The sequence below is a fragment of the Lepisosteus oculatus genome, chromosome 2 (assembly GCF_040954835.1).
Source record: "Lepisosteus oculatus isolate fLepOcu1 chromosome 2, fLepOcu1.hap2, whole genome shotgun sequence".
NCBI classification, from domain to species: Eukaryota; Metazoa; Chordata; class Actinopteri; order Semionotiformes; family Lepisosteidae; genus Lepisosteus; species Lepisosteus oculatus.
In genome coordinates this window covers 73,937,730-73,964,141 of record NC_090697.1, presented here as the reverse complement: position 1 = coordinate 73,964,141, position 26,412 = coordinate 73,937,730, and the positions used below count along the sequence as shown (strand labels likewise).

Here is a 26,412-nt window from a genome sequence, read left to right as displayed (position 1 = left end):
GTGATGAAGACAATATAGAGTTGTGACAGATGAAACCAGTAAATTTAAGATGCAAAGATCCTAAATTGATTTATCGGGCTAGCACACACAGTCCCCTTACTTGTGCGGCTGCTCTAATGAAAGGGAGATTAATTAGGTAACACTCAGACAATGTCCTTATCAACACCTGTGATGTATTGCAGAAAGGAGGGTTGTGTTATGTGTACCGTGATGCCGAGAATCTAGGGATTTTAGAAAATCTAGGGATTACAGCTAAGAACCATGAGCCTCCCTGAACATAGCTTTGCTGGAAACACAAAATGTTGTAGTTGTCTTGCAATCAGGGCTGTTGTGTGCTGAGCTGATTCTGGCTTTGAGTGAGTTGAGGGTCGGACATATGCAAGATTAGCACAAGGGGCTGTTCTTGATGGAAATAATGGCACTGTCTCTTGTGCAACTCAGGTCCTGTCAGGAGACAAGGCTAAATATCTGTCTTTTACAGGGGGTACCCCTTCGCAGGATCTTTGTAGGAAGAGGTGCACTGATAACGAGACCCTGGTCACTGCACCTGTGTTCAAAGTCTCTTCATTCTCTCTCTAGAGCCATGTTATCAGTGCTAGCCTTGAATCTCTAAAATAATGTGCTGAAACTGCTAGTTTCATCACAATATATTCTAATTGCATTTCCCACAATCATGATGGGGAAAGCTTTTGCATAAATTATATTTAGACATGCAGGAAATGGCAGAATGGTCAAATCATGTCAGTCTACCGAATTTCTCAGATTTCTCACAACGTGAAAGATTGGTCCATTTTTCAATGCATTGTAATTAGCTACCGGAGGAAATGACACATTTGTCATTCTGGTAGCAGACCAAAAGAAAAGAAGAAAAGAGCTGCAGTTACCAGAATTGCTAATCAGCCTTTTTGAATGTCCAGCTGATTGGTCCTATGAACAGAACTCTTCATTTTTGGAATGGCTCTGTCTTTACATATTTTCCATGTTTCTTTTCAAACTGCTACCCCTCTCCCCAGCACAAACTACAGAGCTGTGGAAGAAGTGGCTTGGAGATGCCCAGCCCACCGCCGTAGCCACTGTCACATGTCTAGTCAAAGAAAACCTTTTCTGGCTCCATACCCATTCTGCTCGGGGAGAATAAAGCCAATTGAGCCTGGCTCTTTGGGAGCTCGTTGTCACAGATGGGTGCTAGCACAGCCCAGATTGCAACCAGCGATCTCAGACACGTGGCACCCTTGTTGACCTTGCAGGATTAACCATTTTCCCCTCAGATCAGCTGCTTCTGAAGCCCCGAGGGCCAGCGTCACAAAGCTGTTCCCAGAGCTATTGTGCTGGAAACCCACAACAGTGTCAGACTGGCAACAGAATGAAAGACCAGCTTCAGTGTTTGTTGTAGATGGGGTTCAGCATCCAACTTAAATAGATCTGAACACACCGCAAGACAAAAGGTTACAATAACTTTGGAACCAGGCAATTTCAAAGCTAAAGCTTCCAGATGCCTTAAAACTCTCTTATTTATCCAAAGAGCTGTACAGAGCTGTTTTGGGGGGGTGGTTCATACCATCTTTTGGAATATTTTCATGAAAAGGTGTGTTTTTTGCTTATTATTTTGGGATTCCTTAATTCATGATCAAAACGAACCAGGAATAAAGCTAATCAGTTTTCTCTCATGATGTATCATGACATCTTAGATAGCTCTCATCTTCCCCGCTTTTGTTAAATTCCTTTAAGAAATGTCCAAGAAATCTTTTATGATGTGTTTGTTCCTTAGTTAACTTCCTAAGTTAATTTTTCTTTATATTGATCATCATGGTCCTTGTGTTACATGAAAGTGTCCCATAGATGACATTTTATTTTTCAATGTTCCAGTTATTGGATCATCTTAAGGGTTTGCTAGTAGATGCTTTCACCCTCCTCTGTGCTCCTACAGGGCCTGTTCTCCTAGACACTGGGCTTGTTATGTTTTTATTAGGATCAAAATGCAAACCAATTACACACTGGAGGGTTTGCTCTAAATCACATAGAACGGCTGTGAATTTTAAACAGCAGATTACGAACCATCTGGGAGTGATGTGCTGGTACACTACAGGCAGTGGATTGCTTATTCGTGATTCTCCATAAATACTCTCCCCGCACTTAAAATTCTAGGTCGCTGTTTTATCACAAGACAGACGGAGTGTATACAAAGGGAGGCATACAGTGTCAGTGCCCCGAATCTCTTTTCTTTGTTAGACATTACCACATCACTATTTTAAGCCTTCTCTTAAAATAAACAAGTAATTTGCTTTTCATTTTAACCATATCATCAAATGATCAAAGCCGTAGAATAGTTTTTAACTGTTGTGTGCTGAGCTGGTTCTGGCATGTGCAGTATGTTCAATATTTATACCTATTATCATGGTGGCTCAGGGAATGAAATAAACCTCCCATTGCACAGCAGTTCAAAACATTTCTTCATTTTTTTAGCTGTAGACTGTCTAAGTCAGCTTCAGGTGCTGCATATTTTAAAAGATTTGTACATTTGTGCAGTTCATTAGCACAAATTGTGCAAGTGCCTACAACCAAGCTAAATCCAGATGGAACTATAAACTTTGGAAAGCAAGACTTATTTCCATTCCTATGCAGGTGTATTAGTGCAACATCCCAGTTTGGCAATTTGGTCTGAGATTTTTGTGTGAAAAATACACTCACCACTGCAGTTTTTTCCTATGATACTCTATGGTGGCCAGCCTGGTGGTGCAGTGATTTGCATTGCTTCCTTGCAGTGCAGTGGCCATAGTTTAATTCCAGACCTGGAGTGCTATTTGCATGGAGTTTGTACAGTATGTTCTCCACTGGTTCGTGCTGGGGTTTCTTCTGGGTGCTCTGGTTTCCTCCCACCAGTCCAAAACCATACTGGCAGGTTAATTGGCTTCTGGGAAATTTGGCCCTGGTGTGAGTATGTATGCATCTGTGTTTGTGTCTGTGTGTTGCATTGTGTGTCTGTGATGGATTAGCATCCCTTCCAGGTTGTCCCCTGCCTTGTGCCCATTGCTTGCTGGGATAGGCTGTGGTTCCCCTGTGACCCTGTATTGGAAGAAACAGTTAGAAAATGGGTGGATGCTGTAATGTAAGGGTGCCTAGTCCGGAAGAGCCAGAGTCCAGCAGGAATTAGTGGGCACTCCATCAGTTTGGAAAGAACTGTGAGTTTTTGGTAAGTTAATGAGTTCAGTTAAAACCAAAATGTCCAGCTGTAGTGTTTCAGAGATACATACGTTTAGTATTTTCCTGTCATATTATCTCTAAACTACTCAACATAACCTGCCTATGCGGCCAAAAGCAAAATTGTTCCAAGTGTTCAAAAGTTGATGATTTCCGAGTGGCTTATGAAACCTGGTGGACTGTGGCTCTCTAGTAACAGAGCTGGCTGGGCTCTATGGTGTAAATAACATGCAGAATGTCATTGAAGGCGTGGTGACGTACAGCACAGGTGGGCTCTTGGAAGTTTGGCTAACCAGGTGGTAGAAATCGTAGTGCAGAGCTCTACAGTTCATTTTCCATTTTTAACCCCCAAAATATAGAGCTCATTTAAATTATATGGCATGCTCCAATATGTTGTCAAACATGTTCAGCGGGGGAGGTCTGGCTTAGTCCCTGTTTTACACGGTTTGAAACTTGCTCTCTGTTTTTTTTGTAGGAGAAGAGTTCTATGAAACCTCCCCGTACGAGCCTCCTCGCCTTGCTTCTATCATCTCAGGTAAGGCCAAGTGTTTCCTCTCTTTCTGTGGAGGTTTGGTGATCTGCAGTGTAAAAAATGAGGTTTTGCAAGCCCGCACTCTTTAGTTAATGTGATGTTTTTCTGTTTTGGAAGAAATCCTTTTCAGCCTGCTGTCCACTTTTGTATCGTGCCTGCAGGGCCCATTTTTCACAACTAGGCGTTTGAGATCCACATTTAATTGTTTTTTTGAATCGTGTGACTTAAGATTTGAATTTGATTTGAAGTTTGAATGCTCATTCACTGTTTGTCTAAGTACTGTTTATTTACGTACTTTATTTATATTTAAATATAAATGAACATTTGTTATATGTTGAAAAGTCCTATAAAAGCAGATATAACTCTAGACACAAACATGGGGAACTTTTATATTGACTATGGCCTATGTTTGGAGTTATTTCATTTTCTTGGGGAAGTCAAAGATAAATGTATTCCAACTTCTCTGCAAGTCATGCAAAATAGGAAAATATTTTATAATGAAGCTTGTACTCTTTAAACTATCATGTTCTTAAATTCATTTGAAATTAAAAAAATAGAAAAAGGTAAATGTACTAATGTCAGCCACTACATTTTTCAACAGAAGTGCATTGAATGAAAACATATTATGTGCCATGTTTTATTTTTTTTAAATGAGTGATTAAATAATGGTTATCATTATTAATGGTTATCATCTAATTTGAGAAACCTAGTCTCTAATTTTCTCAAATTGAGAAACACAGTAAAAGCTCAGGTATTAATTGTACTTGGCCATCAAGTGTTTTCCAAAGCAGTAAGGTTATGAACAGCATTCTAAACTAAATCAATTATATACTGAGCGTCAAAAGAAATATACCACTTGTGATTGCATAGCTGTAATTAGGAAAAGACAAACTTATTGCTAAGGGACACTGATATTCAGCAGATATGACACAGGTCAATGTATTACTGTATGGTGATTAACATTTCCCAACAAGAGGGCTGATCATCAGGGGGTTTACTGTGACAATGACAGGTTAGCAGTGTGTGGCCACTGTTGAAAGCCATATAAACAGTTCATCTTGTCTTTGGTACCAGGCTTTAGATCTTCAGATCTTTAGATTTTCAACTGCTGTCTTTTGAGATCCGTGACTCTCATAGAGCCTGGATAAGAATGCACCTGTTCCCTGATCTCTGAGCCATACGTCATGCCAGCTCATCACACTTAAGTTTAGTGTGGTTCAATGTGGCTGTTATCTCACAAGAAAGTCATTGTTACTTGAGCGCCACGAGAACATGCATTGTCCTACTGCGATGTTGTCACATGAAGATGAGCTGTCAGCAAAGTCAGTATTTGAGTCCCAGGATTTGATCAGTGTAGTGCTGCACAGTCAGGTGGCCAATAAGTGCCCAAGTGTTCTATAGGCACTAGACTCTTCTATGACGAGTATAAGACTTGGACTTTAGCAACGATCTTGGTGTTTGTGTTTAGATACGTCATCCTGACATCTTAAAAACTGTTGTCTTTGACACCCAGTTGACACATTTTGGCACTGATTTAGTCCAGCCAACCAATTGCTGATAGCATGATGGTTTTGATCCCTTCTTGATTTTCACCAAGGTTGACATTCAACAGCTTAAATTATGCATCACCTCTGCCCGAATCAACTCCCTCAGTAATGACCAACCATTATAGATACTCAGATATCACATTCATTATGAACGATCAATTAATCAAAATGACCTCCAAAACAACTAACTGCTATCCAAAATCCATATGCTGTACTTTAGTTTCTAAAAAGGTACAAAGGGAAGTACACATACAGTAGGCGACAGAAATGTCCTACACCAATGATAAGGTCAATATCGAGAAATAAAGATGTAGGAGACAAGCCAAGGTTGCTGAAATGCCAGAACATGTATTGGTAGAGGGTGTATAAAATAATTAGACTACTGCCAAGAAACTGTGGACTGATTACATAGAACCTGGAGCTTCCGTTCACAAGAGAACAGTGCAGTAGTGTCTAAATAAGATGGTCATGAATGGGCCTGTGTAGACAGATGTGTTCTTTGACAACTTGCCCTCAGAATTATCTGCTCAAGAATAAAGAGGCTGCATTCCTTTTATCTGCCTGCACACTCTTATCTGTGTTTTTTTAAATGCTTCCCAGCATGATGACCAAAATTGACCAGAATATTTCAAATGAAGAGTCATTCATAGATTTTGGAATTTTAGAACATTTTATAATCTGTTAAAATGATATAGTTTTCATGAGGTAACCCTGCATTATTTCCCCACACTATGTGCTCATGTAAGGATTGCATGAATAAGTAAATCAATGTAATGCAATTTTTTAATGATACTGCAGCAGAGAAAAATATTTCTGCACCATGTATGCTACCATACAAGTGTGCTACAGTAACTTTTATTATACTAATCAAATGTCTAAATTTTTTAAAGCACCTCTATGATTTTACTTGAAATTGTCTTTTGCGGCATTTGCTAATTAAACTTTAATTGCCATTTAATGTTTCGAAGCACTGTAGCTTCACTCAAGGGACCGACCTTGCTTATGAGTTCTATCGTTTAATATGCAGGTTATTGCAGTGAGCTCATTAGGAATTTAAGCTTCTTGTTTTGCATACACAACATTCCTGCATCGATGTTACTGTGACATCAATTTAGGAGTCCCACACTTAATGCAGTGAGAGTTATGATCATAAAATCTGTTGACTTAAGAGCTTGTAGAAGATCATTGACTTTAAGCCATTAGAAGATCTATACAGTAACTTGCAATCAGTTCCTTTCAGCTGACTCAAAAAAGATACCTATGGGATAATAAACCTGGCTAATATTTTGCCTGGAGCTTTGTATATCAGCAAACACATCTTTTGAACATCAGTTGAAGTGCAGTACTCCATTTTCATATCTTGAGGATACAACTGAAGCTTATTTCTTTCATTAGAGTCTGGCATCACCTTCCTTGCTGCTAGGCTCACCCGAGCAGTAGCTGATGAGTTAGAAAAGTTGCTGGGTAAACACACCGTGTGGGAGAAGGTTGTAACAGGAAGAATCTACTTTGTTTCAGTGTTTTGCTCCCCAAGGTATTTTCAACCTTTTTCTATGAGCAAACAACCTGCTGAAAAGGGAGGAAGTGAATTGATTTAACAGCCCCGGTCTTTCTAACCCCCCCATAAAGTTAGTTTTTTTCTGGTGTGTGTTTCTAACAAATGAACTGCTTATTTTTTATTTACATTTTAGTCACATTTTCTTAGATCTCTGCCCAAAATATGACCTGACTTTGCCCAAAATATTTTGGAGAAATAATGTGTATCACATGACCCCAAATAAGTTGTGTAGATTTTTCAGCACTGTCTCACAAAAAAAAAAACAAGTTTTCCTCCCCAGAATTCTGTTGCACTGAAGCCTCGTTAGTTTTTTAATAGTCTTCTTGCATGGTCCAGAGTTCTGGAAATGTGAAAAAAACATTATGGGATGCAGATCCAAGCAATTAGGGTTATACCTCTTATGTTGCTAAATACTGTACTGTAGGCTGGGTAACATGGCTGAACCTTCTTTTTGCTTATTTACTTCTTGACAAGTTTTGAGACATGACATTATTATACAGTACATGACATGAATCCAGCTCACTAGCTTTGAAAGTGATCTGTCCTTCAGTGCCATGGCTAATCATTCTGTCCTGCTGTATGCCTGATGTCATCCGAACTATCGGACAAAGTGCTTTTTCTCCCAGACGTGGATGCCCTGGAGAGAAATGTAGCTGGAGTCCCTCCAGCAGGAGTGAGTGACATCAGACAGCCCTGTCACACCAATGGGAAGGTGCAATCGGGAAAGCGAGCAAACCTGGGATTTATATTGAATTGATTTATTCAAACACAGGACAGTAAATAAGGAGAAGGATGAATGCTGTTGGTTTTCTTAAATGCTGTCGACAACCTGCAGTGATGCAAAAAAAACATTTTTTGGACTCTTCATAAAACCTGCATTACGAATAACCTTCCATCTGAAATTGGGAGAATGCTTTTAAGTGACACATGGATGTATCAGCTAAGACTGGCGTTTAGCCAGAGCATCAGAGCAAGACAGAGCTCAGGTCGAACAGAGTTTGAATGGCAGAACTCCAAAGCACAGCAGACGTTGTATGAAAACAATACTGGCGGAACAAATTCTCACCCCTTGGGACAGATTTCTGCCAAAAACTGTGAGCCTGGCATTGTGGGTTAGCATGCTCAAACCACCTTCCTACCTGTATTTACTGTGAATTGATGTCCTTTCTGCGTCAATGATGCTTCGAAGGTCTGCTTTACATGGTGTAGTTTGTAAGTATTCTGAAACATCAGCATGAAACCTTTCAATAAATGCTACATAAATTCTGTTGATGCTTTAGCTAATGAAAGAAAAAATATCTTTTGAACAGGGGAATACTACAGAATGTTTGTTTTTGTTCTCTTATGTATGTATTTTTATATAAAAATGAGCTGTTCATTTTTTTTTTCTTAAACCTCTGCCCCAAATATGTCCTGGGGTATAGGGAGAATAACTTGCGTATCAGATATCCCCAGATACAGTAAGTGTTGAAGGTTGCACAGTTCTGTGTCTCAAAAAAGTTGTTTTTCCTCCCCTGTTTTCTGATGCACTGACTCCTCATTATTTAAACCACAGAACTGGTAATCTGTAATCCTATTTGAGAGAGACAAGGTTGAATACGGTCGGAGTCATTTCACTTGTGACTACGTTGATCATCAATTGCAAAAAAAGATTTTCAGTCATCCCCCTCAGCCTGTAAATCCTGATATGTGTAGCCATAAAGCAGATTTCCGGCTGCTCCTGATGACACAGAGAGAGACAGTAAAATATGAGAGTCTATGAAGGGATGGGATTTTTATTACATGACATGGGATTCATTTCATGGGCCATTTCAATAGCAGGCAAAGTTATGATTTCTATAAAAAAACTGATGTTGTTTGTGGCATGGTGGTGCAGTGGTTAGGATTGCCAGCTTACCAGCACTGGGGTCCTGAGCTCAATTTGTGTGGAGCTATCTGTGTGGAGTTTGTGTCTTCTACTCATATTTGTGTGGGTGTTAATGAGGGTGCTCTGTTTTTCTCCCATGGTCCAAAGACATACTTGGATGTTAATTGGCTTCTGGAAATATTGGCCCTGGTGTGAGGGTGTATGTGTTTGTATCTGTGTGTCTGTCCTGCGATGGACACATTTTCCATCCAGGGTGTATCCTGCCTTGTGCCCGTTGCTTGCCAAGATAGGCTCGGCTCGCCCGCAACCCTGTTTTCGATAAAGCTGTTTGGACTGGATGATTGGACTCCAGTATCATAGAGTTCCCTTTTTCTGTACAGTGTGTGTACCACACTTAGTGTTTAAGTGATTAAGTTTACGTGTTTAAATGTACAGTAGCTTCCAGTTATTGGCATTTTTGGTAATGTAAAGGAGAAATGCATTTATTTAGTTCCCTTGCTTAAAGTTATGAATGCATTTTATATAGTACGTTGTACATTATTATTGACTATCTGAAATTATATAATGTCAATAATAGTGATCTCTAGAGAGTGATCATATGTTTTTTAGATTGTTCTGTCCAGTGTTTTCTAATGTAGTGGCTCAGCATAGTGTGTTGGTCCCTGGTCTCCTGGCTGTTGGGTTGTGGGATCAAGTCCCTGCTACAGACACTGCTGTTATACAGTAACTGTTAAGAGTGGTACTTAACCCCAGTTTCTCCAGGCCACCCAGCTGTACAAATGGTGACCAGCACTGTTGGGATGTGTCCCATCCAGCAGGGGGAGTCATATGCTCTCTTCTTCTGTCTGCTTAATGTCATGGAAACCCTGATAAACTCTGGCTCGTGAGCTGATTCGACTCTGATGTGGAAATGACCTACTGCACCTGTGATACTATAGGCCAAAAAGGTATATTAAACGTGAAACATTCTAGGAGGCTGACACTGCGTAGTAGAACCATTGGCATTTTACAAACTGCAGGCATTTGTACTGATGAAGCAGAAAAGCAGTGCATTTATTATTTTTAATTGAACCTGCCTGACTATGCAGAGTTGGATAAGGCAAAAATCCAGGACTTGATGGCTCACATAAGGGCCTGCAGTAATAAAACCTAAAATAGTTTAAATGATTGTGCAATTATTGTATTATATGTATCTCTGCGTATGCATTTTTTTGTTTAAAAATATTGTAGGTTTGCACATACAGTAAACGATCACACACAGATGCCTGATGTTAAAATTTTACAAGTGAACAAAGAAAATTGAAAAAATAAAGTACTATTGATTTCAAATTCTTTAATGCAAAGTCTATCAGTGGCCCATGAAAAGTTACTTAATTTCTGAAAGGAATCATCAGCATCTTATAGTTTCATTTGCGAACCATAAATTAAGGCCGGAAAAACAAAATATAAAGAAGGTAAATGATACGTTAACAGAAAAGGACTGCAAAACAGAAATCTGTGTCTTAACAGGAATGAACCACATCTTCAGTTTCTTCTGGGCTTTAGCTACAGCCCTTCTCAAGACTTTTACAAGTGATTTACCAGAATCAGGTGCCATCTTTGTGAAAATGTTTTGATGAACAGCCCATTCAAATGTTTTTATTGAAACTACTTAATGAACCTACAGTATGTAAATTTGTGGCAATATGTGTGTCTAAAGAAACGTACATTTTTAAAAGAAACAATTACTTCTAACAGTGATCTCCAATGAAAACCTGTAGAGAAAGTTACTAAGTTATATTGTTTCCATAAAAAAATTGAAGAAATAAATAATATTTTCTTGTGGCCAAATTCTGAGACATAGTGAGGTAGAATTCCACTTTTATGCTGATGGGACTCAATTTTATTCTGTTCAGCTACAGTAAATCTGATGCTGATGTGCTGTAGTTGTCTCAGTTTTGACCAACTATTTTACTGATTTTTAGTTTTAGGTGTAACAAAACTTTTTGTATTTAAAGTGGGACAACGCTGAGTTCCTTTTAAAACTCGTGTTTGGAACATTGCTATCCATTTTAGGAATGTTGATCCTTTTCATCCTTCCCTGTAAATTCATGACACGGAAAGACTAGCTCACACCTTTGTCTCCTCCCAAACTGATTATGGAAATGCTTGGGTTTAGTCCAGTACTTGCTGGTAAATCCTTATCAGATGTCCCCTATTAAATCTGTTCTTGAGTCTCTGCACTGGTTTCTAGTTGAGTCCAATATTGTAATTTTTAGGGCTTCGAATGGCTTGTCCATCACTTACTGTACACCACTGAACTTTTGTCCAGTTATATATGAACCCTTTGACGCAGGTCTCTTGTCTGTGCCCAAAAGCATGCTGTGGAACAGTGGTGGTTCAGCTTAGGTTGTCTTTGACTTTCGAATATCCTACCAATAGTATTGGGAAATGTGACTCATTTTTTCCCCCAGTTTTGAATTCCAGTTAGAATGTCTTCATGTCTTCATGACAGCTGCCACGATCATGATCATGGTTATCGTCATTAAGATATGTACATCATTTATCCCAGGGGGCTGGCAATCTTGGGCATGGGGGGGGGGTCTGTCTGCCTGTGGGTTTTCATTTCAACTCAGCTTAGCAAGCTTAATCTGCTCATTATTGAATTAATGAGACCAATTTAACAATTTAAACTGGCAAGCTGCTGCAATGAAGAGCCTTTGAAAGCCTGCAGAGACAGCAAGGTGTCCAAGACCAGGACTGGACACCCCTTGTCTGTACCACTGCTGTGCCACCAGTGTACAACATTGGAACATTAATAGCAGTATATAAGCAGTCAAGTTGTGAAACTCAGTTGTGGAAAACATTCTGGCAATATTCCACTACTGATCACATTATCAGTTTATCAATGATATTCCTGGTATACAAGTAGATGTGTACATCTTGATCTTTTTAATTATTTCAGATCCTCCTGGCTGTTTCTTCAGCATTGACAATGCAAGACTTGACCTCACACGAAAAGGTAATACATATTTAAATGTAACCTGATAAAACTGTACTGCGAATAGTGCTGGGAAGAATATGTGGATATTTAATCGGATGTGCAATTTGAGCGCACAAATACTAAATGTGTTTGTAAGGAGCAGAAATGATTCACTTGATGATAAGTATCTCACTGATATGCTGTTCCACCTTTCTATCCATTGATTGGAATTGGAGTTGATGTGGAAGCTGTATGATACAGTACAAATTGGTGAAACATGCAGTAACAAAAAGTCCCAGACTGATCCAGCCAAAGATGGGATATCAGCAGGGAGAGCAGACACATAGATAGAGAGGAGCAAGGGCAGAGGCAACAAGACTTCAGAGCAAATGTGCTTTTCCAATACAGCATTTTCTAAAAATAAATTGTATGCCCAATCTACAGAAGTTAATGTCTAAACAAGTAACAAAATCACAGACAGGTATGTGAGCATTTCCATATGCTAGGATTGTCCCAGCACTAATTGCAAATGTGCTCAAATAACTGCAGACAGTTTTGTTACAGGAAAACCATTCCGTATCAATGAGATGAAGGAGACGGCTAAGGCCAATATATTCAGTGTCCAGGATGGTACCTACAGTAGCCCAACATTTCACACAAATACAGAACTGTCGTAAGCCAGCTGGAGTTGGGGACATAAACAAGTCTCCATCAGAAACAAATGTCTTCCTTTCTGAAACTGAATCGCACAAGGCTAAGCATGGCAGTCAGTCTGAGGGGCCACATTTCAAATTCCTTTATCCTTCAGTCTGATGGAATTCAGCAGCTATCAGTGAAGACCGAAAGTGTAACCACTGACTGTGTGAACCTTCAGAGGGAGCTGAGACAGCATAGAAGATATCCTTAACTGAGCTGATAAAGTTTTAACAAAGAAATACAGACTAATACTATATGGAACAGTAAAGCAGAAGCCAGATGTTAATGTAAAAGAGCAGTGCATGAATGACATACAGTAGCAGGCAGAATTTCTTTGGTACTTGGTTACATGTTAATCTACATTAGGAGATATTCACAAAGTACATATTTTCCTTTATACTATGCAATGAATTAGATTAGCTAAATTTATACTGTAGCCTGTACAATATAAATATGTGTATTAATAATGAAAGATTTCTAATAATATAATTCAATATTCTTGTTAATAATAATGCCACTAAGTAACAAATGGGCTAGATAGTCCACATTACCTCTCATTTATTATTTTTCTTCTGTACTTTATGTTCTTGAAATTATGCATTCCAAAATACAGTAAATTAAATGAAATGATCAGTGATTTTTGATTTTTCTTAAAATGGCAATTTGTTTCCACTATACTGTATGTTCATTTTCTGTATTCTAAACATACTAAACCGTGAAACAGTGTGTACAGTACACCACCCCATCTCAGTCATGCTCATTTCTAAGGTAGTTTTGTGAACACAGGCCACAGTTCAGTCATCCCAATGAGATGCCTTCTCTTCTCTGCCCCTAGTGATCTTGTTCAGTCTGCTATCTTAAGTAAAGCCCAGCTGCAGTGATTTCCTAGTATGTTTGTAGACTTGACCCACCCAGTTTGTGAAGACGGATCCAGGAGCTTGAATGCAGAATGTTCTGCACTAAATCCTTCTTCCGTTTGGATATCCTGGTTGGTTCAGCAGACTGATTAAATGAGGTTTCAAGGGATAGATGGCAGAGCCCCATTACATGTTTTGAATGACATACTTCTGTTACTGTAAGTATTTAATTGCAGTTACCCACCAAGAAACCATCACAGCAGCTTCCACTTTGATCCCGAATGGAGGCAGCATGCGGAGATCCTGCTAATTCTTTTCTTTCACTTGTATCGATAATGACAAGGAATCTTTGATAATATTGATACCCAATTGAATAGGATCAGACTTGTACAGTATACAGCAACAGAGCTAACAAAGGCCTGTCAATGGAATCTGCCTTCAACGTTGACAAAAAGCATATAGTATGTTGTCAAATGGAAGTAGTGTGATCACTCTTCAAAATACTAATTAAAACAAATTTTATAAGGTATATTAGTATACAAAGGAGATTAGTATTGTGATCCTAATGTTCTGATGAAGGTCTTCGGCCAAATTAGTAGTAGCTTTGTGTCTCTTTCTGCTATAAAACAAGAGTTTTGCATACCACAGTGCATTGGAGTCCCCATCTTTCTTCTTTTCAGATGAGTTAATTAATAAGTTAAATACCAAATAATTACATTACATTACATTACGTAACTGCATTCACTATCACCTGGTCATGTACCATGCTATATGTTTTAGAAATATAATCCTTGCCTTTTCGAAAGCTCTTATCATGAAACTGTGGAAAAAAATACTGATCATAATAATCTTTGTAAGAGAAAATGGGGCTTCTTGTCACGCCCACAGCTAACCAGATTCCAACACGGAAACGTCCTCACCCTAGTTGCACTCCAGCACTGAGCACTTCCGGCAAGCGACATCACTCTGGCCAATCAACCAACCATGACACTTCACAAATCACCGCACCCTCCACCTCCCGGAATACTTAAACCTGCGTTACACTCTGTTCACAGCCCGGTATTGGTCTCTCCTTTACCAGCTCCTTACCTCACCTTCCAGGCCGGGTTCTCTAGTCTTTTCAGATTTGAACCTCGGATCTCGCCTTCTACCAAATCTACAGCCTAGCCCCTTTCGGATAAAAGACTGCTGAACCTTCTCCTCCGTCCTGTTCACCCACTCGTCTTTGACTGCAAAGAACACCGCACAGGGTCCAACTGCTCAGCTGGCCTGCTGGCCTCTGACACGTCTGCACTCTGAAAAATAGTGACCACTCTTAATTTGTTCCAAATAAAGTGGCCTGCTAGTCTACAAAATGAAGCTGTTAAACTGCATTACTTGTATTCTTAATCATTTTCTGCATTGGGAATAAGAATAGAGCAGAAACAAGTTGAGCAGAAGTGGAGAACTGATCTAAAAGATGATGCATTTTTTGTCAGGTTTGGTAGAGAAAAATAAACACCCCGATAATTTAACTGGCTCTTCAGAAGGGAGTTGTAATTACATCTGTGAAACATAGAATCCAATGCAATATTTATTAGGTGGATACGAAAACATTATTCTGTTGTAAAAGAACCATGTAAAAATCAGTTTAGCAGGCAGCGCGTGTCACTGTTTATGACCTTGTTATGTGCACAGGCATTATTAATTAATTCATGCCTTAAGGATATTTTAGTGGGGTGCGTAGAAGCTTGTCAGACAAGCTCTTCCTAAGCTATCCTGTTTTTTTGCACTGGCACCTTGCTTACAAACACTAAAGCCGGATGCACTGTAGGCTTGGCCTTTGGAAAAAAAAAAGCTGCAGAAATTGTTTCACACATTTTGTAATGGTTGTTACAACATTGGAATTTAAGATGTCCAGAATGCTAGAAGGCCCCAACTGCAAGTCGAGGCATATGAAGAACGTTCCCACAGTAAGACAGTGCAGTTTGTAATGATGATAGGATTCTTCAAATTCTGTTCTTAAATTCTGGAAATGCATTTTCGTAAACTGGTAGTTTTGGAGAGGAATGTCTTTCTGAATACAGTGAATTGTATGGTGATCTAACTGGATCGATGAAAAACCAAATGTCTAATCCTCAATTAGTTACTAAATCCCAAGTGTACCAAATGACCTCCTCTTGTTTGTAACCTTTGTGCTCTTATTAATCCATTTGGAATACACTGATAATCCTAGTATGGGGACGAGAAGCGTGATACAAATATCAGTACAGTATGTCTGCAGTGAACTCTGCCAGAATTCTACCTACCATCTCATCCATCTTTTCAACAAAAACTTTTGGCTTTTTATGAAGGCAATGCCATTCTCTTAGCAATACGCAAATACATTTAAAATAGAAAGCACAGTATGTGACCTTCTAGCAAAGCACGGAACCCTTCCGTTTGTATTATAGAGACTCATCAGAGCGTGCAAAGGAATCATTAACGAGCTAATTCTTCAGCTGTGACAGTTACGTAAATTCGTCATAAACTCACGTGTGGTTGAAGGAAAAAAAGAGAATGACATATTTACTAATTTAAGGAATCATTATAAGAAAAGTTCAATTTCTAAATCTAAGAAAACATAAGCAGCATGTTACTCCTTTATTTTAGTCTACCACATGGTCACAAGTGAAAACTAGAAGGTGATAAAGGCTGTAAAAAGGAAATACAGACTTTTCAAGCCTCATTCTTTCCTTAATCAAGCTCCCCAAGTATATATATTTTTTTATCAAAGCAGTGCCGGTATATTGCAAAACAGCCCAGGTGTATGAATGCATAATATTATATTAAAATGTACAGAACATGTTAGAATAGCAGGGTTTGCAGTGCATTCTTAATACCAAATGATACGTAGATTTTTAAAAAATATATACTGGAGCACTGAACCATGTGTTCAATGTGCTCTTTGAATGCTTTTTAATGTCAGGTAGTCTTTGTTAAGTGTGCTGGACAAGAATCTCACTATCAGACAGTTGACAACACAACACTCTTTCTCTTCAGGTATAATGTAGGATTGTCACTCAGTATATGTTTTTTGAATGGTTTCAAATGTACATACTGTACATGGGGAGATGGTTCAGACGGGGACATTGACTCTTCTTAATCTGGATTTTTTTTACTGAATACTGAAATGAAAATATTATACTATGCCAATGCTCTTATATAACAGTAGTATATTACATCCAGTCCTCCTTATTTATTCCTGATTTGTCTATGGATGATGAGAAGTACTGTACACCGGGAAATAGCATTCCTGTACACAATATTTACCATGGGTATACCTAATACACTGTGCAAATCAATTTAAGTAACCAAATTACAAAAGAGCATGATGGGAAATTCATCCCTGCACTGTTTCCTGTTATAGAAAGGAAGAGTATTGAAGTGAAATGAAACACGCGCCTTGACAGTTATCAGTGCGGTCACCTCCTGGAAGACACGACAAAGGAGAGGTGTGATGGGTAACGCGGAGGAAAACAAGCGCAAGTGAATTTTGAATAGAGCCTTGGGAGACAGTCTGAGAAGCCTCTGGCCTCTGTGGGTCCCTGGGAATGTTCTAGAAGATTGGAGAAGGCCTCTTGGGTCAGGCTTGGCCTGACGCCATGAGTACAAGGAACTGCAGATGAGGAGGAAGGGGAGTCGTTGAAATGTGCTCTAAGCATGGGATTAACCGGGAAGCTCTGGGAGTAGAGAACTACTACACATACTATATCAGGGTTTCTGAAAATTAAAGTAAATACCTAATGTAGTAGGTAATTAGTAAGAAGATTGATGGTGCACGTAAAATATTTCATATTAATTGTCAGTGTTTAAGAAGGGCATTTGCACGTCGACAGATCGGTAAAGCAGTTCTCCAATTCCCTTCTGAAACATCTAAAAATTTGCTCTGACGAGTCACTCTTTTTCCAGACTGACTGAACTGTCACAATGTTTATTATTATTCATTTGTTTTTAAGGAAAACTGTGCAGTGTAAGGAAGCTGCGTGTTTGTTCATCAGAATCGCAGACGTTTTTGTCCTCCTTAAAAAATGTTTCCCTGTAATACATGCAAACCCGCTTTTATCAGGTGTGTGACCCAGAATCCTGCTGCAGGAATAACTGTGGGAGTTGCAGGTGTGCTGAGTGTAATAAGACTCAGATAGGGGAAAGAGCTTTGGCAAAAGTGCATTTGCCAGTCTGCAAGGCAATGGCTCATTGTTTTAAATTTGAATGGAAATAAAAGCAAGTCCCTGATGATATTACAGGAAAGTAACAGATGTGAGAGGGAAACATCTAGGATTTAGTCTCATTTGTTTCTAATTCCAGCTTTGCCCGAAATTGGGAAAAAAAACATATTTACAACGAAAACAAAGCAAAAAACAGCTGCAAGAAAAAAAGGAAGGTGTTGACGAAGATAAAAGCAGAGTATGGTTGCAATCCTGTGCCACTTGCCTAGAATTTTCAAACAGCTGTGACAAAGGAGGTATTTAACACCTCGCAACAGAAAAAAAAAATTAAATCCTCAAGATTTAATTCCCTCACCCTTTCTTCTGCAATTCTGTATGTAACCTGTTCTCTGCTTAGTTATGTGTGCTGTGTTGGAATCACTAGAGGAGCTCCTGAGGGCCCAAGCTGTGTTAATAAGCTTGTGGGAATCTATAGAAGCTCTGACAGCAGGTCAATGTAACTGTCAGATTAGACAGATTGAGCTGGTATGTCGATCAACGCTTTGCCCCAGTCTTCTACCTTTCACTGGTGCTGGGACAGTGCACTCCAATTAGCTGTAATAGCAGCCCTCCACGCTTAGACAATTAACAAGAGAAGCACAGTTGTTTTTCAGATTCTTGAGACGGTACCTGAGAAACTGCTTCTTACAATGCCTATTTCTTTTTCTGATTTTCACTGCACAAAACAGGTACAGCATATTTCTATCTGGACTTATGAATACAGATTTTGAATGGATTTAATAAGGACTTTTATGTAACAGAGCTCCAAGTTTGCTCCATTAGCAATTATTTAGCTTTGTGTGGCTGCTCTGTCCCTTCTGGGTATAGTTAATGAGGCTAAGTTTATTGAGCAGCATCTTAATTGTTTAAAATAGTACTTGAGCTGTAGTACAGAAAGCAATATTTTAACTAGGTGCATTAAAGGGAATTGATGATGATGCTTCATATCAAGAAGCTGTTCTATATTTCATATACTTGTTCTGTACTTCAGTTTTGGTTTATAACATCCACTATATTGTGCAATGCAGAGTAGTGCTCAGGGCTCCGTTATTGTAAGCAAAGGGTTGCGGGTTCAAATCCCAGTGGGGACACTGCAACTCTAGTTGCAGGAGGAGGTGTGTCACTCAGTTTGCTCCAGTAAATATCCAACTGTATACATTACAGTATGTGGGTAGTATGTACATTTCTTTGGATTAAAGAGTCAGCCAATTAAAATACTAATAATGAGTATATTTTTGATACAAGGGGAAAGAAAGATCTTTAGAAAACATTCAAAACAGAATATAATGAACTGCAAACTCAGGAAATGGTATTGCTTAACAGAACTTCGAGAGGAGGTCCAATTCCAGTCTTGCATTTCTGCTCTCCTACGTACTGTATAAACCCTCGCTGACTGCCCACAACGCTGCGTGCATCTTATCTAGCCCCCATCCTTCCACCCCCAACTTCGTTCTTGTAGCTGCCTCCCTTGCTCATTTCTTGCAAATGAGGAAAGTTGTCACAGCACTGATCTTTGGCCAACGCTGTCATTTCCTCAGCCAGGCACTTTATTGTGAAAGTATTAAGTTGCCTATTTCTTTACATTTGTAAGCTTGTCTTGGCATTGCTCGTATTTTGTACAAACGACAGAACAACAGGGTAGTAGAAAGGTCAAAAGAAAGAAAGGAATGCTGCAATATAACATGTAAATGTAAAATAAAATAATATAATTTTTAGCACTATAACAAACAAAAGACCAGTGAAGCAAGTAGTCAAGTGTGACAGTGTTAAAACTTGGAAACATCAAAATGATGAAAGGGAAGTGGCTGATGTATTAAATTAATATTACACTTACCTTTTGCCACAGACAAAGGACAGAACATGCCTCAGGTTAAGCAAAACAAAGTATGACAGGTATTATAAGCACATCTGATACACAAATCACTAGGAAACAATGGGCATCCACCCCATTGTTCTTAAGGAAATAAAATATTGTCCATTGGCCATTTCCAAAACTCTTTAAGCTCATTAACTTCCTGAGACAAAGGCAATACCCATTCACTGGAAAATTGCTAATGTAGTGCACATCCATAAGAAGAGTAACACAACCAAACCTAATAATTACAGACTAATAAATCTTAGTCTTCTTACATGGAAGGTTAAGGAAACAGTAATTAGGACTAAATTACAGCATCATCTAAATAAATAAGGTTTTAGGAGACTGACAATATGGCTTTTAAAATGACCAGGTCTTGGTTAGCTAACTTGTTAGAGTTCTTTGAACAAGATCAGCAGTAATGGATAAACATTCCTCATGAACATAGTGCTGAATGTGGTAGGTATTGTGTGTACTTATCATAGAAATTCTTTAATGGAGAGCAGACAGAGAAGGGGTGCGTGCTGAAATTGGGAGTGATGCAATAAGTAGAGAACTGCTGGGATTTGGATTTGGATAAGGATTTTATCTGGGATAATTAGTGAACTAGTGAGGTTTGTGGATGATGCCAAAATAGTGTAGAAGCTGTGAAAAGAAATTTAAGACTTAGACCAGGACTGTGCAATCAACTGGCAAATGGCTTTTAATATACAGTTGATAAGTACAAGGTATTGCACGCAGGTAGAAAGAACAATCTATAAATAGAAATTGTGAAACATTGAGCTGGAAGAGGTTAGAAGAATTTAGTTTGACACATCATTTACATCCTCTAGACACTGGGTTGAAGGAATAAAAAGGAGAACAGAATGTTGGAATTGTAACGGACACGGACTGGAATCCGTGTCAGATCTTGTAGAAGACCCTATGCGATGCGGTAAGAGCTGGAGAAAACAGGAGGCGTGGTAAAGGGAACACACAGGGGTTTAATAGTGCACAAAATAATAGTGACAGTCCGTGAGACAGTGTACGGGGAAGACAAAACGGCATCCAAATCCAAACGGGTCCAAGGGCAGGTCAAAGCACGGTCCAAAAGTCCATAAACTGGAAATCCATCCTGGGACGCGACAAAGTTAAAATCCCCGGGAGGGGGGAGCACACGGACAAACGAAACATGGAGGTCCAAGGGTGACGGGGCGAGATCCTCCAGACCCCGGGCTCAGGGAGCGGGAGGTGTCGGGGATGAGGCCTATGCCCTCAGGAGACGGACATAGGGTTTCCTGGTGCTAGGCGGGCCTCGCGACATCTTACCCTAATGATGAGCCCCGAGGACTGGAGGAGCTGGTCATTAAATAATAACGCTAAAAGGGTACACCTGGAGAGCTAAATCACACGAACAATAATGAGAGCAGTGGAGCGCCCTCTAGGGAGGGATGTCGGGCGTGACAGGAATATATTGTTTGAATAGAGAAGTAGTACTGAAATCAAGGAAACCCAACGAAATGTTATGTTAATGTGATGCAATGCATTTACAGTAGAAGGTCTCATTCAGATACAGTGTACAATTTATGGCACCATGTTGTACAGAATATATTGATGCTCAATGCAGAGAAGAGCAAACAAATGTTTTCTTCTCTTACTGTAAGAAAATGTCCTACGCTTGACAGGCTCAAAGAGCTTAATCTTTTTACTTTTGACCAGAGAAGACTGCAGCCTGAAGACTCCATGCCTGATTACTGCATTTGGGGACTTGATTCAAATGCAGTAATCAGGCATGGACAAAGACAATTTGTGGGTCTTCCTCAGAAACTGCAGTCAAATCTGAGCATTTTAAGACTGAGGACATGGGATGCGATGGGATTTTTACACAAAGGAGTGCTGGAGTATGGGACAAACTGCCACATTGTGGAAGCTGAAACCCTGGTTTCTTTCAAGGAACAGATGGTTGAGATTTTTGAATTATTTAGGTACTCAAAACCGATTTAGCTAAATGACTACACGTGTGACTATGCACTTTAACACCCACACATATATCCATCTCACTCTTTAAAGTGTTATTACTGAGACCAGAAATAAAACAAAAACTAGGCCTAACAGTTTTTAAAGGATGTGTTTGTGATAATGGTGTACCTAAAAGCAGTATGGCTGACTGACAAAGCCAGACAACTGATTTTTATGGGGAATACAAAACAGCTCTAAAACAAAAACCTTTCATAATACGATTCTAGAATTTACATGTCCTGAATAACTAAAATATAATTTTACAGTCCAACAGTGAAGCAAAATAAAAGCCTCGCTCCGTTTCTTTTTTCACTCTTCAGTCACCAATCTTTTTATCAGTGCCTCTGACATCTCTTTTCACATGAAGGTATAAACTGCAGATATGATTTTCATCTCTCTCCTTCTTACAGCACAATCTGTAAACTAATACAAAAACCAAATACTGATAAAAGGTACAGTACCAGCATCTAATGTGAACAAGACAAACTGCGTGATATGAGGCCATTCTGAAACTGATCATTTGTTCTGAGACCAAAATCACTTAACAGAGAGTTGCTGCCTGTTCCTTTACTGAAGGTGGGAATACTGACTCTCTGGTTAGATTTTTACACAAAGCTCTGAAATATCTTGATTTTGTGCTTGGAAATTGCTTAGACCCATGATAAGGATCCTTCAGACAAAAACTGTATACTGAAGATGGAGTTTAATGCTTTTTTCATTCTGCCTTCTGTTTTGTTTTTACTTTCTAGTTTTTTAAACACACCTACTGTTTACTGTATGTGCACAAAAAGAGCTAATTTCAGAACCATATTCTACTGCCCAATTGTCCAGTAGAAAGTCCTTACCTGTGGACTGAGTGACCTTATTAAGCTTCTGCTTGACAATGTTCATCATGTTCTGCCTGAAGCTACAAGGCAAAAATGTTTGTGCCTGCTGTGCTGTGTCACTGGTAAAGTCAAAAGTTTTTAATTTCTGCTTTTGTATTTAGGCAAGAATAATTGAACTTGTCAACGACACCTCAAACAGTGCCTTGAAAATAATGAGCAGGAATTAATTAAACTGACCGCTTCATATGAGAGTAAATGAGACTGTTCTCAGAACAGCTTATTATGAAGAATAGTAAAATTTAACAACAGTTACATGATTTTTTACAGCTGTGTGAAAGGACAAAAGTAATTATCTTTGAAATGAAAATCTGCAAGTCCTCTTTAACCCTCCTAATATGATTTGGGTATATTTAAACACCAGACAGGTTCCTAATTAGCTTTTGTTGAATAATATGATGTGACATTTCCTAACTTCGACATTTTTTTAAGCAGGTCTGGCATACAAATAAGATGTTTCAGGTCAGGATTCAGGTGTGACCCATTACATTTACTGTAGCTGTGAAGCTCTGCCTGCAAGAAGAAAACAATATTTTTTCAGCCTTTTAGTCTATGGTGTTTGTCTTATTGTTATGAAAATGGATTCACCTGTCTGGAATATTTCTAAACATAAATAGTGAACACATATACACAAGAGGTTAGTGCAGGAGCATTTGAACTGCAAGGAGCAAGTAGGAGTTAATTCCACAATGCAAGTAAAGGGAAAGAACATTATACATATGTGGAGCCTAAAGTACTTTACATTACCCCAAAAAGCCAAGAATAACAATGTGATGTGACAATGTACAAGCATCCAGCACTGAGTACAAGGAATGAAGGAGAAGCTACAGATAAGTTACTTACCTGGATAAAATACTGTACTGTAACTGTATCCTACATTTTCCGAAGCATAGCTGCTTCGTAACTACTCATCATCTCCTGCAATGCTTTTGTTCTATGGATTGCTATTAGCAAGAGATGTGCAAGATTTACCCTTTAAGAAATGAAAACAGCACAAGCATCTTCTGAATGAAGAGCAGAAAGCAGCTGTGCAAATATCGCTGTTATGTTGTCCCTTGGATGGCCTACCTGACTCAGGCCTACCCTTTTCTGGTGGCAAGTCGCTAATGGATCACCGGATCTTGGGAAATGCAAGTCATGATTGTTAATGACCATATTGCAGGCTTGATCTGATGATTTATGGACTCTAGGGCCTGGAAGTGATTACTCTGACTTTGGACAAGAATAACATTCATTACTATGAATTTGTGCTTCCAAAGAAAGTGTGTTCATTACCTTGAATACAAGCAGTCCTGTTTTCACTGATGTCAGAGAAATGGCTATAGAACCATTCTTGTCAATGTTTCATAAGGCTATAAGAAAGGCTGCAGACGAGAACAGGCCATTCACCTAACCTAGCTCATTTGATTGCTACTTGCTTAATTCATCATTCAAAGAAACTTGCTTCTTTGACAACATGGCAGAGGAGATTGTTCCAGACTCGCACAATCCTTGTTGGAAAAATAATCATGTTGAAACCTAGAATATAAAGTTAGGTTTAAGATCGGATTGAAAAGTAATAAAAAAATCTCCTACAGGCAGGGAGATCATTCCACAGTTTTGGTGAGCAGGAAGCAAGGTCTCTCAGTGTTTGGAGCCTCACATTGGGAACTTAAAGAAAGCCAAACAGGCCAAGCAGCATGTTGATGTTTGGGAAGTTAACAGTTCACTGATGTAGTCAGGAGCCAAACTATTCAAGTCTTTAATGGTAAGCAGTAGTGCTTTAAATAATCTTATTCTGAAATTAATAGTGTGCCAGTGCAAGGAAACAGACACAGGTGATACAGGCTCCTGCAATTTGGTAATGGTTAAAGTCCAGGCGTGCTGCAACTTGTTAAGAACATATCGCTTTGACACTACTTGCTTGATTATTGATATTAATAATCAAACTTGTATTAGACAAAGGCTGGAACTGGATTTTCTTCAACAGACAGGGAGAGAAGTGTATGAATATGCGCAGTGCTATTAAGATAACACTTCAAAAGTCTGTGAACATGAGCTTCTAATAAAAGGGTCAGACACAACCTTGAGTTTCCAGACCTGACTCTGTGGGCAGATTCTGGGACCAGCAGAAGCTTAACTAAGATAGTCTCCGTAACTTTGGTTGTCAGGTTTCATATGTAAAAAGCTCTGTTACATTCATTTTTTATATCATATAAGACTACACTTGATTAATGTCAGGATTTCTGCAAACATTAATTAGGATGTCAATATCATATGAATGAAGGCTAATGTCATATCTGACATATATTAATATATAGATACTAAATTCTTGGACCAAGAACAGATCCCTGTGGGACACCAGATGCACACAACTTTGTAATTGGGTAATACCAGCACCCTTCAAATCTATTCAGCAACATTATATGATTAGCTGTGTCAAAAGCAGCACTGAGGTCCAGAAGGAAAAAAAACAACATAAAAACAGTTTTTCCAGCTGTCTGAAAGATATCATTATTAAACTTAATGATAGCTATTTTTGTACTGTGCTTTGATCTGAACCCAGACATAAAAGGCTCATACAGCTTATTTACAGATAAGTAACAGCCCTTTCCAGAACCCTTGCTAGAACTGACAAACGTATTGTATTGTAAATGCTGAGTAGCCTTGCATCCTTCCTCTGTTCAAGACTAGAACAAATCAGTTCTTCTAACCTGTCAGTTTCTTTAAGCACAAGAATTAATATGATACAATTTTCTGGACTGAATCCAGGAAAGCAATATGTTTTTCATCATCTGGTTGCCAAAAGTGTACACTGTATTTTAAATGATTATAATGATTCTATAGGTGTTATTTGTAATTGTACAATTTTAACATGTTGTTCCATAATTGATTTTGTTACAAATGGAGAGTTGCAAAAATTGAGAATATCAGGAAACTGACCGAGTGGATAAATCAGAAAGTAAAATAAATTATGATAATGTGCAAATTGTAAATGATTTTGCCAAGAATATACAAACATTTGGTACAGATAGAGGCATGTGAATTATTTATTCTCTGGCACAGTTTTGGTTAAAAGAGAAATAATTCAGACACACTGGGTTCAACTATTATTTATTAACAGTGACAATACACACACTACACTACACACAAGTTTCACTTTGTACAGTACAAGTTTACAGACAAAGTATTCCAGCAATATCCCTGACTCTTAACCACCAAGAAATATCCCAGACGCCTACCAAGTATTCAAGTCTTAATAAGAGAATAAGAATAAGAGATAAGAGATAAGCTATCTTCTAAACTAAATAGAATAGAACCTGTTGTTAAATCTCTCTCTGCAAACTCGCCTGCCACAAAATAAATGGGAAGCTATTTCCCTATTCTAAAATGTTTATCCAAGGCATTCTTTACTCAGAAAATCAGAGTTCCTTAAAACTACAGAATCACAAGCTCTCTTAGCAAGGTTCAAGTACTCAGCTGCAATCTGATCTTTTTGTGGGTGAACTCAAATAAGTACTGTACCTCTCACCTGGCACATGCTTTATATTCTGTCTCCTACTGTCTGTCACCCTCTGTGTTCTGTTCTGTCTTGATGTGATCTTATATGGCGTCTTTCTGGACTGTTGATTGACACTTAATCATTTACCCAGAACTTATTTCACTATGGTAAAGCAAGGTTAACTTCACCATTGCTTTGAGCACTGAAAGTGGACTCCCTACATCTCAGCAAACATCCCCTTTGATTTGAAGCTGGAAATTACCTGTTGTTTCTAAATTCCTTGTCACCTACAGCTGTAACAGATTAGCTTCTGTATATATTGTAACATTCTGTTCTCCTTTATTGTTTTTAATATTTTATGTATCTTCCTCTGTTCTTGTATGGATTAAAAACCATATCTTTCTGAATGGCTATTTATACAGTTCATAATCAACTAATTTGAGGAATTGTAGCTCCGCTCTTAAGAAATCACATGACTCACTTTTTTATTGACCCAAAAAACAATACTATTCAAACCACTAGCAAGCGTCAAAATCAGTTTTCATTATACATTACTGTACTGTGTCCATACAAATCTAGTATTATTCACAAGAAATATAAAGTGTAAATATAATTCACAGGACAAAACTGGTTGAGGATAGCTGAAAGAAGCTTGTGAACTAAGCTTGGGGAGTCTTACATGCAGGAATGGATCGATAAAACAAAACATTTTTGTCATTTTTATTCGGTGTTAAAGCACATAAGGATCTTA

At 38.7% G+C, this 26,412-nt stretch overlaps 1 protein-coding gene across 1 annotated transcript in view; it reads left to right on the top strand.

The window, feature by feature from the left end:
- The window catches only part of gfra2b (GDNF family receptor alpha 2b), a 108,889-nt gene that overhangs the window by 27,041 nt on the left and 55,436 nt on the right, over window positions 1–26,412 (top strand). The window contains exons 3-4 of the mRNA XM_015341258.2: window positions 3,674–3,733; window positions 11,647–11,703. Of these exons, the coding sequence (XP_015196744.2) occupies window positions 3,674–3,733; window positions 11,647–11,703 (117 nt within the window). The remainder of the gene's footprint in view (window positions 1–3,673; window positions 3,734–11,646; window positions 11,704–26,412) is intronic.